At 40.7% G+C, this 26211-nt stretch overlaps 1 protein-coding gene across 9 annotated transcripts in view; it reads left to right on the top strand.

Annotated features, from left to right (window-relative positions):
* The window catches only part of LOC135697433 (collagen alpha chain CG42342), a 405805-nt gene that overhangs the window by 304427 nt on the left and 75167 nt on the right, over nt 1-26211 (top strand). For 7 of the 9 annotated variants that reach the window (XM_065217104.1, XM_065217108.1, XM_065217101.1 and 4 more), the window contains 5 exons: nt 6442-6477; nt 6604-6675; nt 19406-19474; nt 22526-22705; nt 22778-22883. In XM_065217104.1, the coding sequence (XP_065073176.1) occupies nt 6442-6477; nt 6604-6675; nt 19406-19474; nt 22526-22705; nt 22778-22883 (463 nt within the window). Of the gene's footprint in view, nt 1-6441; nt 6478-6603; nt 6676-19405; nt 19475-21342; nt 21397-22525; nt 22706-22777; nt 22884-26211 lie in introns of all 9 variants that reach the window. The other 2 variants (XM_065217110.1, XM_065217107.1) reach the window with 1 other exon arrangement.

Genomic DNA, 26211 nt, shown 5'->3' with positions numbered 1-26211 from the left:
TAAATTCGCGCGAAAAGTGTGTCCGGATTCCATGCCGTCGCAGTTGATTCCTCGCGAAACCGCGAATTCGGTAGACGAAATCAGTCAGCCTTTTTCAATGGTGGAACTTTCACTCGCTCTCCTTTCGTGTGGCAATTCTGCCCCGGGATCTGATAGAATCAAGTTCAACTTGCTGAAAAACCTCCCAGACGTCGCTAAGAGGCGCATGTTGAACTTGTACAATCAGTTCTTGGAGCTCAATATTGTTCCCGACGATTGGAGACGAGTAAGGGTGATAGCCATTAAAAAGCCTGATAAACCCGCGTCGGATCACAATTCGTATCGGCCCATCGCGATGCTGTCGTGTATTCGGAAATTGTTGGAGAAAATGATCCTTTTTCGCCTGGACAAATGGGTTGAGTTGAACCACCTACTCTCAGATACTCAATTAAGGGAACGAACGACTGTCTCGCGTTGCTTTCCTCGGAAATTCAATAAGCTTTTGAGCAAATGGCTTCTGTGTTCTTGGATATCAAGGGGGCTTTTGATTCAGTATCGGTTGAAGTCCTTTCAGACAAACTCCACGCTTGTGGATTGTCTCCATTAATGAATAATTTTTTGTACAATTTGCTGTCAGAAAAACATATGAGCTTTTCTCATGGAAACTCTACAGCTTTTCGATTTAGCTACATGGGTCTCCCCCAAGGCTCATGTTTAAGCCCCCTTTTGTACAATTTCTACGTTAGAGAAATTGATGTCTGTCTTAGTGACAATTGCACGTTAAGACAACTTGCAGATGACGGCGTAGTGTCTATCACAGGGCCAAAAGAGGTTGACCTGCAAGGACCCTTACAGGATACCTTGGACAATTTGTCTACTTGGGCTATTCAGCTAGGTATCGAATTCTCCACGGAGAAAACTGAGTTGGTCGTTTTTTCTAGGAAGCATAGCCCAGCACAACCAAAGCTTCAACTTTTGGGTAAACCGATCACTCATTCCATGTCTTTTAAATATCTCGGGGTCTGGTTCGATTCCAAATGCACCTGGAGATCCCACATTGAGTATCTGAGACGAAAATGCCAACTAAGGATCAATTTCCTTCGATCAATTACCGGAACGTGGTGGGGAGCCCATCCACAAGATCTTCTGACGTTGTACCGGACAACGATTTTATCGGTTTTAGAGTACGGTAGTTTTTGCTTCCGGTCGGCAGCTAAAACGCACATCATCAAGCTGGAACGGATCCAGTATCGTTGTCTTCGTATCGCGTTAGGATGCATGCACTCGACTCATACTATGAGTCTCGAAGTGCTGGCGGGCATGTTGCCACTATCCGTCCGTTTTTCAGAGTTATCTCTTAGGCTCCTCACCCGTTGCGAAGTAATGAACCCACTGGTGATCGAAAATTTTGAGAAGCTTCTGGAGCTAAATCCTCAAACAACAGGATGTCAGCTCTTCAAGAAATATTCCCAATCGTGTAATCTTCTCCGATTTCGGCAATTCAGTGAATTTTGATTTATCTATGACGCAGGAAATCCGCGGAATTCCAGAGCATCATCGTCCTATGATTGCTCCGTCATTATACGCTGCAAAGTTTGGCCATGTTGATTCTGCAAGAACGTTTTTCACAGATGGATCTCTAATAGAGGAGTCCGCTGGTTTTGGTGTATTTAATGAATTTCATAGCGCCTCTCGAAAACTTGAAGCTCCTTGTTCTGTGTATGTGGCTGAACTGGCAGCAATTCACTACACTTTGGAAACTATTGCTTCACTTCTTCCAGACCACTACTTTATTTTTACGGATAGTCTCAGTTGTGTCGAGGCTATCCGTTCCATTAGGCCGGTAAAGCACTTCTCGTATTTTCTCTTGAAAATACGAGAACTGCTTAGTACTTTATCCGTGCGCTCTTTCACCTTCGCGTGGGTCCCTTCGCATTGCTCAATTTTGGGCAATGAGAAGGCGGATTCACTTGCGAAGGTGGGCGCTATGGAAGGCGACATTTATGATCGACAGATCGCCTATAGTGAATTTTTCTCTATTTATCGTCAGCAGTCGCTCGTTAGCTGGCAACATCAATGGAGTGAAGGGAGCTTGGGACGATGGCTACATTCAAGTATCCCTAAGGTGTCGAAGTTTGCATGGTTCAAAGGGTTGGACTTGAGTCGAGACTTCATACGCGTGATGTCTCGTCTCATGTCCAATCACTATTGTCTAAACGCTCACTTGTTCCGTGTGGGGTTGGAAGACAGCAATCTCTGTGAATGTGGACAAGGTTACCAGGACGCTGATCACATCCTTTGGTCTTGTGCGGAGTATCGTGGAGTCAGATCACATTTTTATGATTCCCTTCGGGCTCGAGGTAGACAACCTAATGTTCCAGTTCGGGATATTTTGGCTAGACGCGATCTGGAGTTTATGAAACTCATATATGTTAGCTTAGATTGTAAGTTTGATTAACCTCGTGCTTAGTTTGTATTTTGTACGTGTGGGTTTTTTTTTTCGATGTTTGTTTTCAAGATGAATAGAAATAATTTCATGCTTTAGGATTAATTAAATAGTTGTATCGTAATCCACATTTCAAACCTCCTTCTTCCTTTTTCCCATCCAAAAAATTGTAAATCTCCACTAACCTCGAGACAACCGCGAGTACTCGGTCCAGTTCCTTTAACTTTAAATTTAAGACAGTAATAATGTATACCACAAAAGATAACTCGGCTCTGTAAAGTTTATTCGATTGAGCCTGTACAAATAAAGTAATTATAAAAAAAAAAAAATGATCAATTGGGCTGAAATTTTGACGCAAAACTACAAATATGTTGAATTTCACGTGTAAGAAATACCAAATTTTTTGAAGCACCTGCTGGAAGGTGACAATAAAATTTAAATTTGTGCATAGCTGATCGGACAAAGGTCAATGGAAAAGCAAGTTTTGAGTCAAAATATCAACTCAATTGATCATAACAGAACAAATTTACAACATGTTAAACTTGGTTAATTTTTAAGTGTAGAGTTGTGTGTATGTAATAAGAAGTCACCACCAACGTTTTTGCAGCAAAGTACACTTCTGCGTTGAAAATAATCCCTTAAAATAGTGTTCACTCAAGCAAGACAAAATACAAATATTAATCTTCAGAGTTCTATTATTACTAGCGTGTTGATATGATCGGTCAAGTCAGACCGAACCGTGACATTTTTTTTTTTTGATTTCGAGAAAAACGAATTTAAAGTTGGCTGTTCAATATTGTGTCTTATGTAATAGGACAAATCATTTGACCGTTTTCTCTTGCTACTCTAATTTTTCCAATCTGGCTGAAAAAGTGAAATATAGCTGAGGGAATTCTTGATCTTATGATATCATTAACTCATTTTTTGTTTTTTTTTTTTTTTCCTTCTAAGTCGCTTCTGACTTAACGCCGACTATATGATCTTGTATGGCAAAATGTAGTGCTATTTTACATTCTAAATCGTCTATTTATATTTTTACTGGTCTCAGTAAAATTATTCTGAGGGATTCTGAGTCTAATTTGGTGCAAATGCGCAATAACTTGTTTATTTTTCCACCAAATGGGCTGAAAGCTTCAGAGGCTTCCAAAAAATGTATTTAAGAAGATTTCCGCATAAGGACTTGTTGAAGGACACATAGTTCCACAGATATTCCGGTATAATTTGGGGTGCTAACATGCTAACGGTATCCCAACCAGGGATGGGAAATCATTTTCATTCATTTCGTGCATTCATTTACATTCATTTGCCTCATACTTTTTTCATTAACAGAATTCCGTAAAATAGTGTTTGAAGCTTTTGAAGGTTTTGATATTAGCTACATCTTTTGTAAATGACTCAAATCGGTATCTCTTATGCATGATGAATCAGAGCGATAATACCCACCATTGTTTTTCAGTGAATGTAAATTGCATTCACTGAAAAACAATAACATGTGCTGCCAGTTTTAGTTCGTCATGAATAAGAGATTCAGATTTTAATTATTTACAAAAGTTGTAGTTAATATCAAAAGCCACAAAAGCTTCATACATCATTTTACGGTATTCTGCTGATGGAAAAAGTTCCAGACAAATGAATGCAAATGAATGCACGAAATGAATGTAAATGATTTTCCATCCCTGATCCCAACTACCGTAAGGTTGCCATCCATCGCTCACGTAGTCTTCCTTTACCTTCCTTTAGCATCCTTTCGACAAGCAATTGCGTCTTCCTAGGATCATGAGTGGTGATCTTACGGTGATTCCAGTATAACTCTGGAACCATGTGTTGAGTCTGCTTGAATCTATACTAGAAGATATTTCTGGAACCATTTAAAAACTTCACCCCATTTGAAAAGGGCACACAAGTCTTCTGTGAACAAACCCTTGCAGTCCCTTCTCTCGTCACCCGACAACATCACATATGATGGGACCGCGAGAGTCAAGGCATGCGAAACAGCGCACGGCGATGGCGCCCTGAGAGAGCGCATTGAGATGTTTCAATGAAACAGTCGCATGTGATTGAATACATGCGTCGCATTGAGAGAGCAATGCGATGAGACAAAAAAAATGAAACGCTTGAATTTGTTGAGAGCGTGTAGCTTGTCGCGCGCATCGTTCTGGTCTCTCTTTTGTACAATTAATGTAGCACACCATGGATTTGAGAGTCATGCGACGCTCTGTCTCACAGCTCGCTGTCGCATTTGTGTACGCGTGAGATTCCCGGAAGCCTGTTCTCTACACGGCTATTTTCAAAAATTGAATGGTCAATAGACTTCTGCAAAACTTGAAATTTTCGCTCCACAGTGCTCAAACGGTTCCAAATTGGGCCCTGATTAGCCTTTCAAAATTTAAACTCATTTAGTGAGAAACTGACTTGGCACAAACCATTTGAAGTTTATATGGGAATTACTATGGGGAAACCATAATTTAGATTCATATCTATCTCAAAATTCACCAGTTCACTCTACTTTAGAAAATAATAGCTGAGCTTGTTTAAAATTTTCAGATACAACTTTGTTGAAGACCAGTTTTCGATCAAATCTAAGGAATAAAAGTTATTAATGATACAAGTCACCGATGTCTTATGATTATGCTCAATCAACTGTTCAGCAGGCAACATTGGTGTTTATGGCGCGTAGAATAATGGACAAAAATCATGGCTACTATGTCACACTGCAGAATACAGTGTTGCCCACAATACAGTTGCTTAATCTTGCCATAAGATTATAAATCTCTTAAACATCTCTTAACAGAAAATCGATTTTCTGCAAAGTTGTAGCTGATAAAAATTCCCATAAGAAAAGCAATATAATTTGTTAACAGTACAATATGTAAAAAGGCTAGAAGACAATGAACAAAAAGTTTTATTTTCCCATATTAATTTCCATATAAACTTCAAATGGTTTGTGCCAAGTCAGTTTCTAATCAAATGAGTTTAAACTTTTGGAGGCTAATCAGGACCCGATGTAAAACAGTTTGAACACTGTGGAGCAAGAATTTCAAATTTTGCATCAGTCTAGGTCAATTGTCTAACCAGGATGGTGTGCTGAAAAAAAATAAACAATTCAAGCTTAACATGACGAGTCCGTTACGATGTTTAAATAATGTAAACATTTATCATCAATTTGCCTGAAAATTTATTTAAGTTTTCAGCAACTTTTGAATCATTTTAAATTGTCCTACTTTATTTTTATACCGGCTTTATTTTTGATTTACAATTTAAATTATTGCAACGTAATTCGAATTCAGATCAAATTTCAAAATCCTCCGTCCAAGTTTTCTGCATTTCTGTCTCCCATTTAAGGACACAAAGATATACCATCAAATTAACTTGAGGCAAAGACCGTTCGATCAAATCTAGTTTAAAATTTCAAAACTAAAACAACGCTCCAAACCCATTTGTCGCCCGAACCCATCGCATGTTGCATCTCCCATTTGACTCCCAACCACTTATCCATTTGCTCCATCGCATCCACCTCATCCTCCATCCTTGCTTGGATTATGTACACTGGTTCCTGATGCTAAAAAGACCACAGCCTGCTTGTCTGGTTTTGGCTCCCTATCTCTCTATGCACTCACAGAAACCTCGGGGCTGTCTATTACTATCAGCTCCCGAGCATCTCCAACCATCCGCAGTAATTTATGACTTTTCTGTTTATCTTTCCAACGATAAAAGTAAACGAAACACGCACTGTTTTTTGTAGCTCTTCTCCAACATCACCAGCAGCCGAGCCGGAGCAAGCACACACAAAAACAGATGCTTCATCTCGTCGAGACCAAACTAATCGGATTGTACCTCTTTCTTCTTTTTTTCCCTATGCTGCTCTCTCTTCCATTCAACAACTACGACGACAAACCACTGGACACTGACCTCCTCTTCTCTCGGGATGGCGACGATGTGGTCCATTGTTTTGCATTACTACCACCACCACCACCGCCATCGGAACCAAAACAAAAACAATGTCATACACAACCCAGGGGCCAATCGGACTGGACGGTCCCAAGGGCGAACCGGTAAGTGTTCATCTAATAGTAGCTTCCGTTTGGATTTACGCTCAATTTGTGCGACCGGTCTCCGTCCCAACGGGGAAGGGCTGTAAAACTTTTCAATTAAAATCTTTGTTTTGTTTGCCTCTCCAGGGACGACTCGGCGACAAGGGCTCCAAAGGTGACGTCGGAATGCCACCGATAGACGTGTTCCAGACAGTGAAGGTAATTTGTTGGTTATTTTTTTTTTTGCATCTCCCCAGTTCTAGGTAAACCATGTACCAGCTTTGTTTTCGTCGCCAGCGAGCGAGCGACTGCATTTAAAGGAAATCTTCAATCAAGTCAATTTGGCATTGCTCCCGGGTGGTCGTGTCTCCGGAACAGAAATTAGCAATCGATTGTGTGATGTCCTGCACACCTTTATTCCGTTCATCGTCGTCCTCGTCGTAGCTAGCAGCAAGATTGAACACACGCACCCCAACGCGAGCGTTCTGAACGTGACAAATCGCACACGGAACCACTTAACTAGATGGGCCTTCTCTATCGGATTGCCGATCGTCTATCTCATCTGCACGTCGCCCGCGTGTCGGTGTCATTATTGTTTTCGACCGGGAAGGGGGGTCTGCATGTCGGGAAAGACATCCGATAAAGCAGCAATAGTAGGCCTACGGGCGCAGGAAGGATCCATGCCTGCTTCGATGCGAAGACGATGATGTAATTATGATTAATTAATTCGACCACGTTCGGCTACTGAACGAGAGAACGCCTACTGGGATCGATTGCTCCTTGCTGATATCTATGTAGCAGGATGTAGTAGGGGAGAGAACGTGAGCCGCATCGATTCACTGCGTTATTAATTAGCGAGAAAGACGCGACCATGTTTGGTGAGTGTATGATACCGTTCGAGCGTGGATTGTACGGGGAAAAAATCGAACAAGAATCGGAATCAATTCCTGGAATTTCCAATACGACAAGAGCACGAGGTCAGCAGGATTTGATCAAATAGAAAATCTACCCTCTCTTTGTTGGACATCGAGGTCAATCGTATTGACTGGGCTGTGCAATTGAAGGGCCGTATTGAAGTGAGCTTCGATGAACAACGATGCTTCTCGTTGCCAGAAGTTTTTTTTTTCTGTAACGCCAGTTTCAATGAATGGGCGATTTTGATGGAGAGGCATGGTAGCCTGAATTGAATTGCTTCAACTGAAATATCGTATCGGTATCGGTATCGAAACGGTCAACTGTGCTGGGTACTCAACCGACAGATTATAAAAACTTCTCAGCAAGCGTAGATAGTACTACACCATAAGCCAATTAGATGAAATAAATGATGTGTAGTGTGAAAATGGGAATAGGTACGTTTTGGAACCACTGGCGGATCTACTAGGGGGCATCTGTTGACTATTCTGCATAAATTTGAAATATGAACGAATCATTAAATTCAGTTAGGGAAGATCTATAAATGACGTAGCATTTTAGGGTGACCAACCATGAAGAAAAATACCCTACAAGGGGGAAGGAGACCAAAGTTGGCGCTTCTTCAATTGTACGCAAACGTTTAACTTTGGACTCCCTCCATACTTTCCCTAAAATGCTGCGTCATTTTTGGGTCTTCCCTTAACATTTTTTCCGGTGTTCTCGAAACATGGAAAAATGTTTAGATTAAGAAAACAAAGCAAACAGTAAAAGCAGAATTTGATAGAAAATTCACAGAAACGGGATATATTTAAAGTCATAGACTTAAGTAAACTTTTTTGCTAAAACTCGAATATTTCAAATTTTGTAATTTTTTCAAAATGGCGTCATTTAAATTTTACAAAAAATTTTAGTGTGATTTGTGATTGAAATGATGTCTGAGACAAAGTTATAGAGAAAACCATTTAATTCTTAGATAAATAAACAAAAAGTGTTTTTAATAAGAAAAATAAATAAACCAGAATATTTTCAAAAGTCCTTGTCTGCATGAGCATGATTGACCGCCCACGGTTGCTACTCTGTTATTGCCAGACCAGCAGTAACTACACAGAGAACCAATAGACGATGCTTGGGACTAGCAATCATCCTCAATGTGTAAAAACTGGTGATCTCAAACTAGGCAATACCAGCGCCGGCCGCGCCCGAACACAGGTCAAGAAAGGAAGGGGTAGGAATGTGGTGACGTGACACTCGCTTTGATGGAAGCCGAGGAGTCCTCTGCACTTCCACGAGGAATCACAGGGATGTTGGGTAAGAGGGTTGGGTTAGCAGCAGGGTTCGTTTTGGTAAACGATAAGCTGAATTGATGTCCTAACGATCGTATAACGCGAAGAAGCTTGGGATTGAACCCACGGTCTTCTGCTCAGTAAGCAAAAACGTTTGCCACTAGGCAGACGAGCTCCTTTTTAATCATTGACGAATCTTGAATGTGGATGGGCTTGAGATTAGACTCATGATGTTCTGCTCAGTAAGCAAAAACGGTTGCTCTAAGGCCACCGAGCCTCTCATATCACATTATAGCGTTACTCAAGTTTTTATAACTATTCAAACCCAGCACCGACGACAACGAAAAGTTTTACAAAATTCACGATAAAAAAGCGATCTTACCATGCATTTTTAATATGAAAGGATCTGGGACCGCGTTTTTCTCCTCAGTAAGCAAGCCACTGCAACCGACGGTCTTTGAAATCCTAAAACTAAAAGCTACGAAAGAGTACTTAGGCCTTCATTAAGATCCACTTTCACGCGACGTTCATTGTTTCGATTTTCTCATTACGCATGGTTCAGGCAGTCATAACAAGCTATGACCGACGTGACGATTGTTTAAGACCTGGTTAAACAAGCTATTCAAATGAAATTACGTTCTCGAATTTCACTTGGCATGTAATGAACAACAGAAATACTCGATAATTCATAATATCGCAGCGATTACGTCAGCGACTACGAGAGCGTCTACGACAACGACAACAGCGAATTTGTAACTTACCATTTGTCTAGGATAAACACCTTTGCCCGGCACCGCCTCTGGTTCTTCATGTCCGCTATCTGTCACTGTTTGCAAAATATCTAATAGCAATTACCTTTGTTGTAATACTTCCTGTATTGCCATGGTCATCTGGGAAGAGGGTCGCATCTAGTGCTTTCCCTAAGGAACCGTTCACGGCCACTAGCTACCGCCCGTCCAGTCTTGGGCGTATCCAGCGAGACATCCTTCAACTTACTCACAATCTCCGCCACTCAATGCAAATCGCAGGAAAACTTAAGGGCCACCCACATTAGATCCGTTTGCGTTGCGTTGACGTAAATTTGACAGTTAGACTGATTTAGATTTAGCTGTCACTTTGCCGCAACGCGTCCGATCCGGATCTAATGTGCGTGGGCCTTTACGCTAGTTACAAAAAATAACACACCCGTGCAAAGAAACGGATCCAATAAACGTCACTCTCGCGAAAGCACGCCCGTCGTCGTCGAACGGCAAAAAAAAAGGAATCGGTGGGCAATTTTGTGAAATGGATTTCCACAATCAACCGGGAATGCACGAATTTCACCACACCCAACTGCGAAACACGTTCAGAAGCACTTTTGGTACATTTTCGTTCGAAAACACTTATTTTTTTCAAGATAAGTTGCGAGTGAACCAACATCATCACCGCGTAAATAAACTAAAATTAAAATTATCACTCGCGATGCCACAAATTTCTGGACCGGGAAAAAAAATCAAACAACGCAGATAGCGTCAAATCTTCTGTTGCTTGCAAACATTATGAATCATGTTTTCTTTCTCAATTCTAAAACTTCTCGGAAAGTGAGAAAACCACCACTCACACGGAAGGCAGAGTGCCAGCGTAAATCCGGCAAATGCAGCCGAAACTATGAAAACGAATGCACGCACAAAACAGAGAGCAAACTTAAAACACAACCGTATCCAAAGGCGTTCGAAACTCGACCTATCTTCAGAAGTCCTTGTCCGGTATTTTAAGTCTTTTCGTCCCAAAAAAAGCTTATGAAAAATTTAAACTTTTGGAATAGTCAAAACCACGAACACTTGAAAACTGACAAAAATCGTAGAACAAGGACTTTGTGTAGTTTTTCACAGAAAATGATTTAAAATGTTTCCAACATAGTTTTCGGAAATTACTATAATTTTTTTTTTTTTAATTTGACCAAAAGTTCTTGTTCTACTATTTATAGCTTTTTTTTATTTTGCTTTTCTTATGAAAAAAAAAATTCAAGTTTGAAAATTTTGAGATATTTAGGTTTTAAACATTTTTTTTTTTAATTTTCACTTGAAATTACTGAAAACCTTATTATGTATATTTTTCCCAAAAAATATTATTTTTCTCTATAACTTTGTCATTTGGATCAGAAAGTGTTCCACGCTACATTTTTTTGTAAAATTTCAAGGACGCCATTTTGAATATTTTACAAAATCCAAAATGGCCAAATTTTGAGCAACAATGTGAATTATGACAAGTTTCATGAAAAGCCAGAGTAATCCAGGTCAGGTATCAAAATTATCTGATAAATGGTGATAATATCATCTATCAGATAGAGGCCTATCACAGTGATAGATTTCTATCTGATAGATTCTCTCTCAGTCTATCATGATAGAACCCCTATCGCATCTTTGATACTATCATGATAGAAAAAATGATAGATAGACTCAATGATGGGATAGGACCGATAGAAACAATATCATTTCCTTTAGCTATCATGATATATGGTCCATCAGATAGTTGAACTATCACATGATAGAGATAGGGATTCTTTCTGTATCAATGACAGTACGAAATAATATATTTTATAATGGACAACGGACAATTCACCTCCCAAATGGTCAAAATAAAAAAACATTCCAATCCGAATCAATATTTATATTTCGGACCGGGGACGAAGTGTAGATGCCGGAAATTGATTTCTGTCCTTACAGTATGGGTATATTAAGAACGAGAATGACGTCTAAATACCGGAAATCAATGTTCGCCATCATTTTTAAATCCAAGATGGTGACTTCCGATTACATTATAATTGTGAAATATTGTTGAATCAAATACCCTTCAATATGGGTATTTTTGGAATCATGGTGACGTATAGAGAACGGAAATCGATGTCCGACGCCATTTTGAAATCCAAGATGGCAGCTTCTGGTTATAATAAAATCTGATAAACATTATCAAATACCCTTCAATATGGGTATTTTCGGAATCGTGGTGACGTATAGAGACCGGAAATCGATGTCCGACGCCATTTTGAAATCCAAGATGGCGGCTTCTGGTTATCCTAAAATCTGGAAAACATTATCAAATACCCTTCAATATGGGTATTTTTGGAATCGTGGTGACGTCTAGGGACCAGATATCGATGTCCGACGCCATTTTGAAATCCAAGATGGCGGCTTCTGGTAATCCTAAAATCTGGAAAACATTATCAAATAGCCTTCAATATGGGTATTTTTGGAATCGTGGTGACGTATAGAGACCGAAAATCTATGTCCGACGCCATTTTGAAATCCAAGATGGCGGCTTCTGGTTATAATAAAATCTGGAAAACATTATCAAATACCCATCAATATGGGTATTTTTGGAATCGTGGTGACGTCTAGGGACCAGATATCGATGTTTTACGCCATTTTGAAATCCAAGATGGCGGCTTCTGGTTATAATAAAATCTGAGAAACATTATCAAATACCCTTCATATGGGTATTTTCAGAATCGTGGTTCCGTCTCGAATCCGGAAATCGATGTCCGACGCCATTTTGAAATCCAAGATGGCGGCTTCTGGTTATCCTAAAATCTGGAAAACATCATCAAATACCCTTCAATATGGGTATTTTTGGAATCGTGGTGACGTATAGAGACCGGAAATCGATGTCCGACGCCATTTTGAAATCCAAGATGGCGGCTTCTGGTTATCCTAAAATCTGGAAAACATTATCAAATAGCCTTCAATATGGGTATTTTTGGAATCGTGGTGACGTATAGAGACCGGAAATCTATGTCCAACGCCATTTTGAAATCCAAGATGGTGGCTTCTGGTTATAATAAAATCTGGACAACATTATCAAATACCCTTCAATATGGGTATTTTTGGAATCGTGGTGACGTCTAGGGACCAGATATCGATGTTTTACGCCATTTCGAAATCCAAGATGGCGGCTTCTGGTTATAATAAAATCTGGGAAACATTATCAAATATCCTTCAATATGGGTATTTTCAGAATCGTGGTTACGTCTCGAATCTGGAAATCGATGTCCGACGCCATTTTGAAATCCAAGATGGCGGCTTCTGGTTATCCTAAAATCTGGAAAACATTATCAAATACCCTTCAATATGGTTATTTTTGGAATCGTGGTGACGTATAGAGACCGGATATCGATGTCCAACGCCATTTTGAAATCCAAGATGGCGGCTTCTGGTTATAATAAAATCTGGGAAACATTATCAAATACCCTTCAATATGGGTATTTTCGGAATCGTGGTGACGTATAGAGACCGGAAATCTATGTCCGACGCCATTTTGAAATCCAAGATGGCGGCTTCTGGTTATCCTAAAATCTGGAAAACATTATCAAATACCCTTCAATATGGGTATTTTTGGAATCATGGTTACGTTTCGAATCCGGAAATCAATTTCCGAGGCCATTTCGAAATCCAAGATGGCGGCTTCTGGTTATCCTAAAATCTGGAAAACATTATCAAATACCCTTCAATATGGGTATTTTTGGAATCGTGGTGACGTATAGAGACCGGAAATCGATGTCCGACGCCATTTTGAAATCCAAGATGGCAGCTTCTGGTTATAATAAAATCTGATAAACATTATCAAATACCCTTCAATATGGGTATTTTCGGAATCGTGGTGACGTATAGAGACCGGATATCGATGTCCGACGCCATTTTGAAATCCAAGATGGCGACTTCTGGTTATCCTAAAATCTGGAAAACATTATCAAATACCCTTCAATATGGTTATTTTTGAAATCGTGGTGACGTATAGAGACCGGATATCGATGTCCGACGCAATTTTGAAATCCAAGATGGCGGCTTCTGGTTATAATAAAATCTGGGAAACATTATCAAATACCCTTCAATATGGGTATTTTCAGAATCGTGTTTACGTTTCGAATCCGGAAATCAATGTCCGACGCCATTTCGAAATCCAAGATGGCGGCTTCTGGTTATCCTAAAATCTGGAAAACATTATCAAATACCCTCCAATATGGGTATTTTCAGAATCGTGGTTACGTCTCGAATCCGGAAATCGATATCCGACGCCATTTTGAAATCCAAGATGGCGGCTTCTGGTTATAATAAAATCTGGGAAACATTATCAAATACCCTTCAATTTGGGTATTTTTGGAATCGTGGTGACGTAAAGAGACCGAAAATCAATATCCGACGCCATTTTGAAATCCAAGATTTGATTTGAAATTTAAAAAAAAGGTGGGTTAGTTTTTACAGTTTTTATTTTTTTTTTCAAATACATAGTCTCATTCACTATCTGCAATGTTGCCGAAGACATCAAACCGAACCACAGTGGTGCAAAAGGCCAAATCCATGAACTTTTTTCATTAGCACCTTTTACAGTGCTTTTTTTTCAATAGAGTGTCTTCAGAAGAGTTTTTATAATTGACAAGTCCCATTGAATGAAGTTAAGTTTTAGTTCGAAACTTCACTTCATTATCTAACTTTTTAGTTTGACCAGATAGAGATATAAAGTCTTCAGCTAAGTTGTAGGTTGCTTCATAACTAAAAACTTTGTAGAAGACGCGATGCCTCTATCTGCTGGCAATTTTGGAATTGAACCTGAGCTCATGGTAGCAGCTGTCATAGAAGCTAAACTACTGTACTATCGAAGCGTGAATATTTTAAAAAGCTATGGCAAAAACATAACCAAACCGAAGAAAAAGTATATAGCAACGATTACTTTACCAGCCCGTTTAAACTTCCTTCGAAAAGTATTAATGGCATTCCTTCGTCATCCGCACCTGCAAAACGTGGCAGAAAATTACTGGCATTCGAAGACAGCAGTGAAGTTGTAAAAAGACGGAAGACATCGGATTTAAGGAACAAATATCCAACGGCTGAGTTAGCATATTATACTCAAATGAAACTAAGAGAGGAGAGTAAACACGATTCCGCGACTTATGTGCAAGATATTACACAAAGGAGTCCATCAAGAGCAACGCAAGTGTCGTCATTGCAACGTTAAGTTTCTAAATCTCTTGTTCCGTTTACAAATAATAAAGCTCTTGTCATGGATCTGAATCTGACGAAAAATCAATATGAAAGATTGCATAAAGGTGCCGTTCAGCGTAACGCAATCCTTTATCCCTCATACCACAAAGTGTTGGATGCAAAGAGAAGTTGTTATCCCGTAACAGAATCCTTGCTGATCTCAGAAACTTCAGCTGAACATATAATATGACATGATATAAGCCATAGTCTAGTCTAGTCTAGTCGGGGTATAAGTCTTTATAACGACTTTCTTGCACCTGTTCCGACAATTGGCCTATTGGAACTAGAAAGCTTTCCACAACTTTAGATCCGTGAATCAGAATTTTTTGAACAGGAACCGGCTTTACTCTGATGAACGCAAATGCAACGAACGTTTTGTACCATAACGCTCGAATGACAGTTAAAAAATGGCAATGGGTTGCTTTGGCATGTCAAAAACAAACAAACAAAACATGGTGGGTGGTTAGAATGCTGTTAATAAAACATTGGTCAGCTCACATGGGTACAACGGGATACAAATGACTACTAGATGAAATGATAGTATTTTCACTATAATTTCATCATATTGAGGAGCCGTCTGCCCCTTTTTGCCTCTTTGAAGTTTGTGGATGCTTGAAGTTTGGCTATTTTTGAGCTGATATTGCCTATAACATTTTCTGTTTTGCAGATAGAACCTTTTTGTCTTCAGCAAAGTTGTGTATTTTATTGATTATTAAAAAGTTGCACAACATTATAGTCATCTAAAACAAATAATTTCGGAAATATTTACAAAAAACGGATTTTTGAGGCCCTTCAATAAAAAAAACGCTTCATAGCTTTTAACCGCAAGCAGATAGAGACATTCAGTCTTCTACAAAGTTTTGACGTAGGACTACGTCTGTGATTTCTATATAGGGGGTACACTTTGTGAAAACCGAAAATGGGACATGTAACAAAATTATGAAAGATTTTGAACGATAATAACTCAGTTGCCCCTGGACCAATTTCAAAAATTTTATCACCGATCGATCAGAAATATTTGTACGCATCTGCTTACAGAGTTAAGAATTTATCATTTTATAAATGTCACTATTGAAAATTGCATAAATGTGCAACTGTTGCTTTGATAATTAAAATTAATTGATTGCCTGCAATAAGCGATTTCCCTAGCACAGATTTCAAAGTTCAATTCCATGCGGTCTCACCAAACGGTGTTTATTCGGTGGTCTTCAGTACACAACGAAAGGCTCTCCCCAAGCAACGAGTTATCAAGGCTAGCCTCAACCGTTGATCGGATTCAGTTCCAATCACCGTGTGTGGTGGTGTCCGGTCGTCGGCATCAGCAGCAGCAGCAGTGCTTTCGGCACGTGGCGTTGAACATTGTTCTCCAGTATACAACGAAAGACTGAGGTGGAGCCCACATGAGCATCAGTAGCTCTTCGTGAGTAACATAAACAGAGACACGCAAAACACAAGCTCCTGAAGCAGTTAACAAATAAGATTTATTATTTAAAACCACGTAGTCCTACATCACCATTTCGTGCAACCCCATAGGGCTGTCCCTTGCAGTTTTTAGTTATGAAGCAACCTACAATTAACTGAAGACTTTATATCTCTATCTGGTCAAACTAAAAAGATAGATGTTGCAGCACCACCTGTGGCGAAGTTTCGAACTAAAACTTAACTTCATTCAATGGGTCTTGTCATTTATAAAAACTCTTCTGAAGACATATTGAAAAAAGCACTGGCCTTTTGCACCGCTGTACGATCAGGCAAACAGTTTTCGAGTAAAAATTTTCTGAAGATAAGCTTGATATTTTTCTATAGGCCTTTTTCAAAAATAAGGCTTGGTTCGAATTGGTCATAAGGAACGTTTCTGCTTATTTTCAACCCAATCAAAAAATACAAAAAAACCGATTTGCGAATTCGCAGAGAATTGCTCTATATCAACAATTCTCGATTACTTTTTCAAACGGCCGTATCAGCTTTTGTAAGCAATGCATTTGATCGTCGATCTGGCGTAACTGGTAGCTCACCCACGCATGCTTACACTACCATCAGATAGGGGACATTTTTCCCTACCTGATAGTGGTGTTAGAATGCGTGGGCGAGCTATCAGTTACACCAAACCGATGATCAAATGCATTGTTTACAAAAGCTGATACGTCCCGTCGAAAAAGTAATCGAGAATTAACATTTTGCCACATTTCATATTTTTATAGACACAAATCAAGGCATACTTCAATCAAATGTAAAAAGTACTGAATTTTACGGATGTTCTGGATCTTCCAGGAGACCATGGTCACTCAGAGTCTATGGCTAGCTGATATATCAAAACTCATTATTTATCACATTCCATATTGCTGTAGAGACAAATCAAGGAATACAAAAATCAACTATAAGAAGCACTTAATGTTATGGATGTTGTGGATCTTCCAGGGAGCCTCCCTTCGGTTCAGATGCTAAAGACGCAGTTATAAGCAAGATCATGCAGGAGGCGGCTGGGTTCGATTCCTAGCTCGGTCTAGGATTTTTTGAGATGAAAATTTCTCAAATTCCCTGGGCATTAAGTGTGATTGTACAGGCTTAAAGGGTGATACGGTCAAAATTTGGTCAATATCAACTTGACGTATTTCTTTCAATTTTGCATTTAAAAAACCTGAACACCCCTCATTTTGAAGGTGTGTGTGTGTGTAGAATGTTGCTCCTATTTTGATTTTGGAATTCACTCTTCAGTTGTCAAAATGCCGTCCAAGCAAGAAGAGCAGCGTATCAAAATTTTGCTCGCGCATCGCGAAAATCCGAGCTATTCGCACGCAAAGTTGGCAAAATCGCTAAAAGTTGCCAAATCAACCGTTACAAATGTAATTAAAGTGTTTGGGGAACGTTTGTCGACAGCCAGGAAGTCTGGATCGGGGGGAAATCGAAAACCGGAAGCCGCTGAGACGACAAAGAGAGTTGCCGGTAGTTTCAAGCGAAACCCTAACCTCTCTCTCCGAGATGCCGCAAATAAGCTGGGTGTATCGTCTACAACCGTGCATCGAGCCAAAAAACGAGCCGGACTATCGACTTACAAGAAGGTAGTGACTCCAAATCGCGATGATAAACAAAATACGACGGCCAAAGCGCAATCCCGGAGGCTGTACACGACGATGCTGACGAAGTTTGACTGCGTGGTAATGGACGACGAAACCTACGTCAAAGCCGACTACAAGCAGCTTCCGGGACAGGAGTTTTATACGGCAAAAGGAAGGGGAAAGGTAGCAGATGTTTTCAAGCACATGAAACTGTCAAAGTTCGCAAAGAAATATCTGGTTTGGCAAGCCATCTGTACCTGTGGCTTGAAAAGCAGCATTTTCATAGCTTCCGGGACTGTCAACCAAGAAATTTACGTGAAAGAGTGTTTGAATAAACGTCTGCTGCCTTTCCTGAAGAAACACGGTTGTTCCGTACTGTTTTGGCCGGATTTGGCATCTTGCCATTACGGTAAAAAGGCCATGGAGTGGTACGCCGCCAACAACGTGCAGGTGGTTCCCAAGGACAAGAACCCTCCCAACACGCCAGAGCTCCGCCCAATTGAGAAATACTGGGCTATTGTCAAGCGGAACCTAAAGAAGACCAAAAAAGCTGCTAAGGGCGAGCAGTAGTTCAAGGCAAACTGGCTTTCTGCGGCGAAGAAGGTGGACAAGGTGGCTGTACAAAATCTGATGGCAGGGGTCAAGCGTAAGGCCCGGCAATTCGGATTTGGAAAAGCGGAAGCCTAACTGAATATTTTTCCTGAATTTTATACTAATTGAACTTAAAAAAGAAATTTAATTTGATTTTTTAAATAAACGATTTCACCGATTTACACGCGTTTTCCCTTGACCAATTTTGACCGTATCACCCTTTAGAAAGCAAGGGCAAAGAGGATCTGACATTTTCATGCAGTATAAATTTCAATAAAACGTCAGTAAGAAAGTAAAAGAAATACTTACTTTATTTTTTAATTTGCATCATTGAACATATTTTACGTCCGGGAGCTAAGAGATTTGGCAAGCCTGCAATAAATTATTCGAACCAGCGTTCCTTTATGTTAAGAATATGTAGCTACCCTTCAGCATAGCCCTGGATCCGCCAGTGATTGGTCCCACAAACACACGCTCACACTCATTTTCACGCACGACCTGTCTGTCGAAAAGGCAACCCCGTTTTCTGTCTATCAACGGCGGCTTGAACGAAAGTGACACGGATCCCACCATCAACCCATAAACGGAGAACGATTAGTACCAGATAATAGGCAAGATAACCGATGGTCGCACGCATCGTCCGTTGTTCCACGATGAGAACAATCATACGCCTACTGTGATGCTCCTCCGTGACGTGTCATCTGTCGCACCATCGTTGTCAAGCAAGCGTGAAAAAAAAATCATGGCACACTAGAATCGCGCACCACCACGGCCAACGCTACTAGAACGGCAAACGATGGCAGGTCATTTACGTAAAATTAAACTCAGAATTGCTGTTTCCTTCCGTGCGCCGTCGTCATCGTCGTCGCAAATTGCATCCTGAAGCGGCTAACGTCCAACGTGTGTGACTACTGCTATCTGCCATCAACTTTTGTCATTAGATCCTCGTCCCGGCTTCTGTTACACTTTGGAGAACCATGCAGTAATCCCTGCTCTTTCATCTCTTCCTTTTTCTATCTGCTCCGCAACCGACGCCCGATGACAACGTCACTGACGACGAAAAAAAAATCCGACTACCGCATCTTTCCGACAGGGATTAAAGCGATCCGTAACGACACTGCGGGGTGGTTCGCTGGGATACGCTGAAATCGTAGCCGTCAAGGTACCACCATCTTTTATATTTGCCCTTGCTACCACCACTTGGTTGGTTGGTTGGTTGGTTAGTTGGTTGGCTGGTTGTGCTTATCAGCTTTCTTCAAGAGCGCAGCGTTTTTCCTTTCCCTTGTTGTTGAGCGGGGTGGAAAAAGGGTGGATTCCACGCCGCTGTGGCTAACAACAATACCCATTCCCAACCGTCCAAAGCCCGGGAACCATCAGTCCGACACACAAGGGAAAGGGAAACTCTTGTTCCAGTAGTTTGACGTTGTTGTGTTTGGCTTATGCTTTTTGCTGCGTTATCTTCGTCAGTTGGTGTACTGTAGCAAGTAGTGGTAGAACTAGAATTTCCTCTTTTCTTTCCACTGTAGTTGTAGTCGTAGTTGTTGTTGTTAATGCTTATTACTCAGAAACACAGTAGCGATTATTAAAAACTTCTGGTTTACGGAATAAACACAAACTCCTCCGGGTGGACTGGGCCTGGATTTCCGCTTTCTTGGATTTTCATACACTTTGTGGCTAACGAGAATTACAAACAACCAGTACTTACTAACGAACTCCTCAAGGATGAGAAATAATGTGCAACAGGTAGGCAGTAGGCTGAGTAAAGCAGATGGAAATTATCTCCGCATGATGGAAGAACTTTAATCAAAACAATCTGCAATGGTAAAATGTTGAACGGTACTCGATTCTTTAGGTAGGAATTGCGAAATTTATGAAAATCCATTCTACATAGAACAATATGCTTTACCCACGCCTACTTGGACCACCCAGAAAAAAAAAAGATCCCCACTTTCTGCTCTCCAACAGTAGCGACCCAAGAAGCTGCCATCCAACGCCCTCTACCCAGCACAGCATCATTGAAGATAAAGTAGTTTTACATTAACCGCTGCGTTATTATTTTTTCTACCCGTTACAAAGCACCATAATCTTAACAATGAACACATTTAACCGCCCGCACCGCAAAGCACCACCCTGCCCACATACAACATTCCAAGCTTACTGCGTTGAAACAATTTCGCTTCACCCTTGCTGGTTGACCATCAAAGTAGTCGTCGTCGTCTATGGATCCAGTAAAATACACGCTCAATTCAATTTGAAAGGTCTTCCGCTCTTTTCTCCCTCACATCAACGTTAAAAGTCAGTCCCCCCATGTCAGATTCCCTGGGAAAACGGCAGGGAACACTGCGACCAGGAAGTATGGAACAATTTGTTTTCCAACCAACTACGGCCGGAGACGATCAACGGGCTGCTAAGGAGACTCACTGTGACGGTTGGCAAGAGGGAAAACGGAAAACATATTGCGATATTTGTGGATTTTAATAAAGAGAAAGTGGACAAAGTCTGTGGCCACCCAAACGGCTACCTCCATTCCTCGATGGGCAACTTTACTGGGAATGAAAAGAGCAAAGAGTTGCGCAGGAATGTGTGCTGCTCAGCCAAGGAAAACTAGAACCAAGCCCCGAGAGCAGTGTGATGTTTTATTGTGTGATTTTAATTAAAAGCAATATTTTACCAAGTTTTTCTCATGGCGACGACCGACCGGACCGACCGCTTGTAGCTGTCCGTTTACATCGGATAACGTAACAAAGTAACCAAACGGATTAACAAGATGGTCTCCGAAAAATGCTTCAAATGCTTGCTTTGACAATGTTAACCAACTCTTTATTTTTTACCTCTTCTGTTTAATTACTTCTCACAACGCACACACCGCCTACTGCTGCTCATCACGTGTCCTTGGACATTTTTTGCACCACCAACCGTTAACACCACGTTGGCCCTGGCAACACGCTTTTCACCTCGTTCTGCACACCAATTTTTTGTTCGTTTTGTTACGTTAACACTTTCACCTCCCCCTTGGACGACACCCTCCAGGACCTTCAAGCAGCCGGTCACAACGTGTCTGCTGCAAACATTATCCAGCTAAAGGTAAGTTCCGCAGCTTCCTCCGTTCTCCCCCCTCTGCGGTCGATCCACACCGCGTACCATCATCATCGTCACTCAGCGCAACCATCACCATTTCATCATGGCCTGCCAAGATTCATATATCCTTTTTCAAGCTTGCCGTCTTTTCGTCCTCCCGGTTTCTTTTTTTTTTACTGGCTGTCGTCACCACGCGTTCCATCGTCGTTAAAAGTCCACGTGAGCAGGAATGATAACCTTTTCCGAGAGATTCTCCGAAAGGACCTCAGTAGCAGCAGAAGCAGTTTTCCGTTGCAACTTTTATGACACACGTATGCTTTGGTGTGTCGCATCGGTGTAATTTAAGACAGGATTTTCCAGAGAGGAGGTGGGCTGATGCATGAGGACGTGTCCTGTCTGTGCTCTGTCATGTACAAACGGTGTTACTTTTTTCCCTCCATTTTCCCGAGTGCACTTTAGCTATTACAGCTGTTCTCCTCTCGAGGGAGCAGCTTTCTCTGCAGGGTGCTTTAGCGGTAGAACTTTCGCTCCACTTTAACGGTAGAATTTTTTTCCGATAGATTTAGTTAATACATTTCACCATTGCATGACAATGACATAACCTTAAATGAACGCTCAAGCACAGCATGCCATGTGTTTAACAACAACGCGCTTTCTTGTTTACATTCGTACGTGTCACTCTTGTTGCTGGGCTTTGTTTGCTGGGATCTCTCAAAACCGAAACCAACATCAAGCGCCCACTTGCACTCGCTCCTTACACAAAGTCAAAGCGCAGACGACCAGATGGATGGCTTTCGAGAGTGTACCATCATCAGCCCACAAGTAGCAAAAGCAGCAAGGGCTTTGCTCTTCCTACGCTTCTTGTTGTTCATTCGAAACGGTCCTACACACGGACACCGTCACGGAGTGCGATGACATTCTGTCATCTTCAGGTAAACAAATCCACCGAAGAACACTTGTTCAAATAGCCCTTTCATGGCACGAAACATCACTCATTGGATTGCTTCGGGGTTTGCTTTGTGCCGTTTGGTTTCGGTTGCTGTGGGATTCAGCCGTTGCGTCGCAGCAAGCCGCGATAAATGCAACACGCGCGTGACTAATCGATTATTTTGACTGTATTTCACACTCGCTATAGGGTGAGCCGGGAGAGCCGGGTCCACCAGGGCCACCGGGACCATTGGGGCCCTCCGGTCCAATTGGATTGGATGGACGGCCGGGGCCACCGGGTGATCCCGGTCCCAAAGGAGATCCAGGCACGGCAGGAGAGAACGGCCCAGTTGGGAACCCGGGTACGGCAGGGCTGCCAGGAACGAAGGTAAGAGGAAACTCCACCGGTTTGCACCAATTGTGTAGCTAATTTTTCGATATTTTCCTTTTTCGAATTTAGGGTGACCGAGGAGACAAGGGTGACCGAGGGCTGACGACGCACTTCAAGGGCGATCAGTTCCCGGCCGGTATCATCGAAGGGCCACCCGGCCCTCCGGGACCAGCAGGTAATAACAATATAGGAATGATTGAAATAATGGAGGTAAATTTAAAAAAAAGTAAATGTCAACATTGGAAAGTACAACCAAAATAGAGTTCATCACCCTATGTGCCTTTGAAGTCAATGTTGAAGTCCAGAACTTTAAGCTTTAGAAGAAATCAAAGAAATTTGTTTGGAGAAATGCCAATGAATTCATAGGACACTTTCAATGTGAGTAGAATTCCAAGGAAAGAAGTGAAATTCAAAAGGAAATCTGAACTGAATTCAATTAATATTCTGAGAATCTTTCCAAAGAGTTTCTTATTGTGAAGAATTTTAAGGTAATTCGGACGAAAATTAAAATAAATCTTGAGGAATATTTCAATGGAAATCTCCGCTGAAAATAAAATGAACAATTCTAAGGTCTTCAGAACTAAAGGGTGATACGGTCAAAATTTGGTCAATATCAACTTGACGTATTTCTTTCAATTTTGCATTTAAAAAACCTGAACACCCCTCATTTTGAAGGTGTGTGTGTGTAGAATGTTGCTCCTATTTTGATTTTGGAATTCACTCTTCAGTTGTCAAAATGCCGTCCAAGCAAGAAGAGCAGCGTATCAAAATTTTGCTCGCGCATCGCGAAAATCCGAGCTACTCGCACGCAAAGTTGGCAAAATCGCTAAAAGTTGCCAAATCAACCGTTACAAATGTAATTAAAGTGTTTGGGGAACGTTTGTCGACAGCCAGGAAGTCTGGATCGGGGGGAAATCGAAAACCGGAAGCCGCTGAGACGACAAAGAGAGTTGCCGGTAGTTTCAAGCGAAACCCTAACCTCTCTCTCCGAGATGCCGCAAATAAGCTGGGTGTATCGTCTACAACCGTGCATCGAGCCAAAAAACGAGCCGGACTATCGACTTACAAAAAGGTAGTGACTCCAAATCGCGATGATAAACAAAATACGACGGCCAAAGCGCGATCCCGGAGGCTGTACATGACGATGCTGACGAAGTTTGACTGCGTGGTAATGGACGACGAAACCTACGTCAAAGCCGACTACAAGCAGCTTCCGGGACAGGAGTTTTATACGGCAAAAGGAAGGGGAAAGGTAGCAGATGTTTTCAAGCACATGAAACTGTCAAAGTTCGCAAAGAAATATCTGGTTTGGCAAGCCATCTGTACCTGTGGCTTGAAAAGCAGCATTTTCATAGCTTCCGGGACTGTCAACCAAGAAATTTACGTGAAAGAGTGTTTGAATAAACGTCTGCTGCCTTTCCTGAAGAAACACGGTTGTTCCGTACTGTTTTGGCCGGATTTGGCATCTTGCCATTACGGTAAAAAGGCCATGGAGTGGTACGCCGCCAACAACGTGCAGGTGGTTCCCAAGGACAAGAACCCTCCCAACACGCCAGAGCTCCGCCAAATTGAGAAATACTGGGCTATTGTCAAGCGGAACCTAAAGAAGACCAAAAAAACTGCTAAGGGCGAGCAGCAGTTCAAGGCAAACTGGCTTTCTGCGGCGAAGAAGGTGGACAAGGTGGCTGTACAAAATCTGATGGCAATTCGGATTTGGAAAAGCGGAAGCCTTATTAAATATTTTCCTGAATTTTATACTAATTGAACTTGAAAAAGAAATTTAATTTGATTTTTTAAATAAACGATTTCACCGATTTACACGTGTTTTCCCTTGACCAAATTTTGACCGTATCACCCTTTACTTGAAAGTTTCCATTATTTTCCTGAAGTTAATGAAACTGCCTTGAAGTGCTTTTGTAGTTTGAAAAACTAGCCAGATGCTTACAATACTTCTCATCAAATTCTTAAACTTCCCTGAACTTTATAGGACTTCCTAAAGTTTACTCAATTTTTCTAACGATCATTGATCTCCAGTAAAGGTTTAACAATTCGTTGAAGTTCTCTAAATTTAATTGAACCGTCCTAAACATGTTTGAGCTTTAGTGAACTTCTGAACCTATGCGAAGACCTCAATTAACTTCTCTGAAGTTATCTGATAATATGGGAACTGCTTCAAATTTCCCACTAATTTTCTGAAACGAATGGAACTGACCTCCCCCTGAAATGCCTCAAATCTTCGGAGCTAACTGAATTTCTTTCAAATGCTCCCGCGGATCTCCCCTTAAGCTCCATAGATTTCTATGAAGTTCTCAAAATGTTTCTGAAGACCACTGTCCTGCAGTAAAGTTTTCTAAGTTTTTCTAAATTCTGGAACTTTTTATATATTTCTATGATTTTCACTAAGGTTCTCAAGATTTTTCTGAAGTGCATGAAACTTCCCTTAAATTATAGACAATAATTTAAAACTTCTTCAATAGTCTAAACTTTCCTGGTGTTATTTAAACTGCCTTAACGATTACTGAATTTCTTTAAATTTCTCTAGACTGCCCTGAATTTATCAGTATTTTTTAAGAACCCGCAGCTTTACTAAAATTAATTGATTTGCCTTGAAGTTTCGACAATTTCCCTAAAGTATTATAACCATTATAAACGCTCACTAATTTTCCCTGAAATTTGTTTAAAATCCGGGAAATTTTTTGATATACATTTCGGATCAATCATAGAATTCTTGGAATACCCCATAATTCCAAGGAACTCCTTGTAATTCGCTGCAAATTTGCTTATGTTAATGGGATTATTCTGAAGCTATCTGATCGTCCTCGGAGTACTCGGAACTTCGTTGAATATCATGAAACTATCCACAAATATCGAAATTTATAAAAATTTCTCCAAAAGACATAAAAAAAAACTTGATCAAAGTTCATTTACCTATTTTTTTTAACTAATCGAACTTCGTTGATGTTCTCTAACAACTCAGCTAAATTTTCGCATTTTTTTAAGTTCTTAAAATCTCCATGATATAACACCCTTAAAATTCTCACACGTTTTCCGGATGTTCATATAATTTTTATCACGACTCAGAAATTCTCTCGGACCTTTGCTGAAGTTTCCGGAAATTCCTTGAGTTTCTCGAAACTTCTTCATGGTTTCTACAATTTTCTTCAAATTATTTGAACTCCCCTTTGATTCTATGATCTGTTTAATGTTCTCTAAGCTTATCTAAAGCTCTCAATTCTATTGAAGATCTCGGTTCTGCTCGGAAATAAATGGAATTCCCGTAACACCTTTGAATTTGGACTTCTGTGTAGTTCCTGAAATATTTCTGATGTTTTCATAAATTCTCTGAAGGTCTCTGTAGTTTCCTGAAATTCTCGGAACATCTTAAGGAATCTCGATTTTTTTTCAGCACATCATGGAACTATCCTGAATTTTTCTAAATTTACTATTATAGATCTTTAAACTGCTCCAAAAGTCTAAACTAATGCTACGGCAACTGCTCTTAA

This window comes from Ochlerotatus camptorhynchus, unplaced genomic scaffold (genome assembly GCF_037179485.1).
Source record: "Ochlerotatus camptorhynchus isolate MF236.1 unplaced genomic scaffold, CSIRO-AGI_Acam_v1.1 ptg000070l, whole genome shotgun sequence".
NCBI lineage: Eukaryota > Metazoa > Arthropoda > Insecta > Diptera > Culicidae > Ochlerotatus > Ochlerotatus camptorhynchus.
The sequence above is the reverse complement of the archived record's forward strand: the minus strand, read 5'-3'. Positions and strand labels throughout refer to the sequence as shown.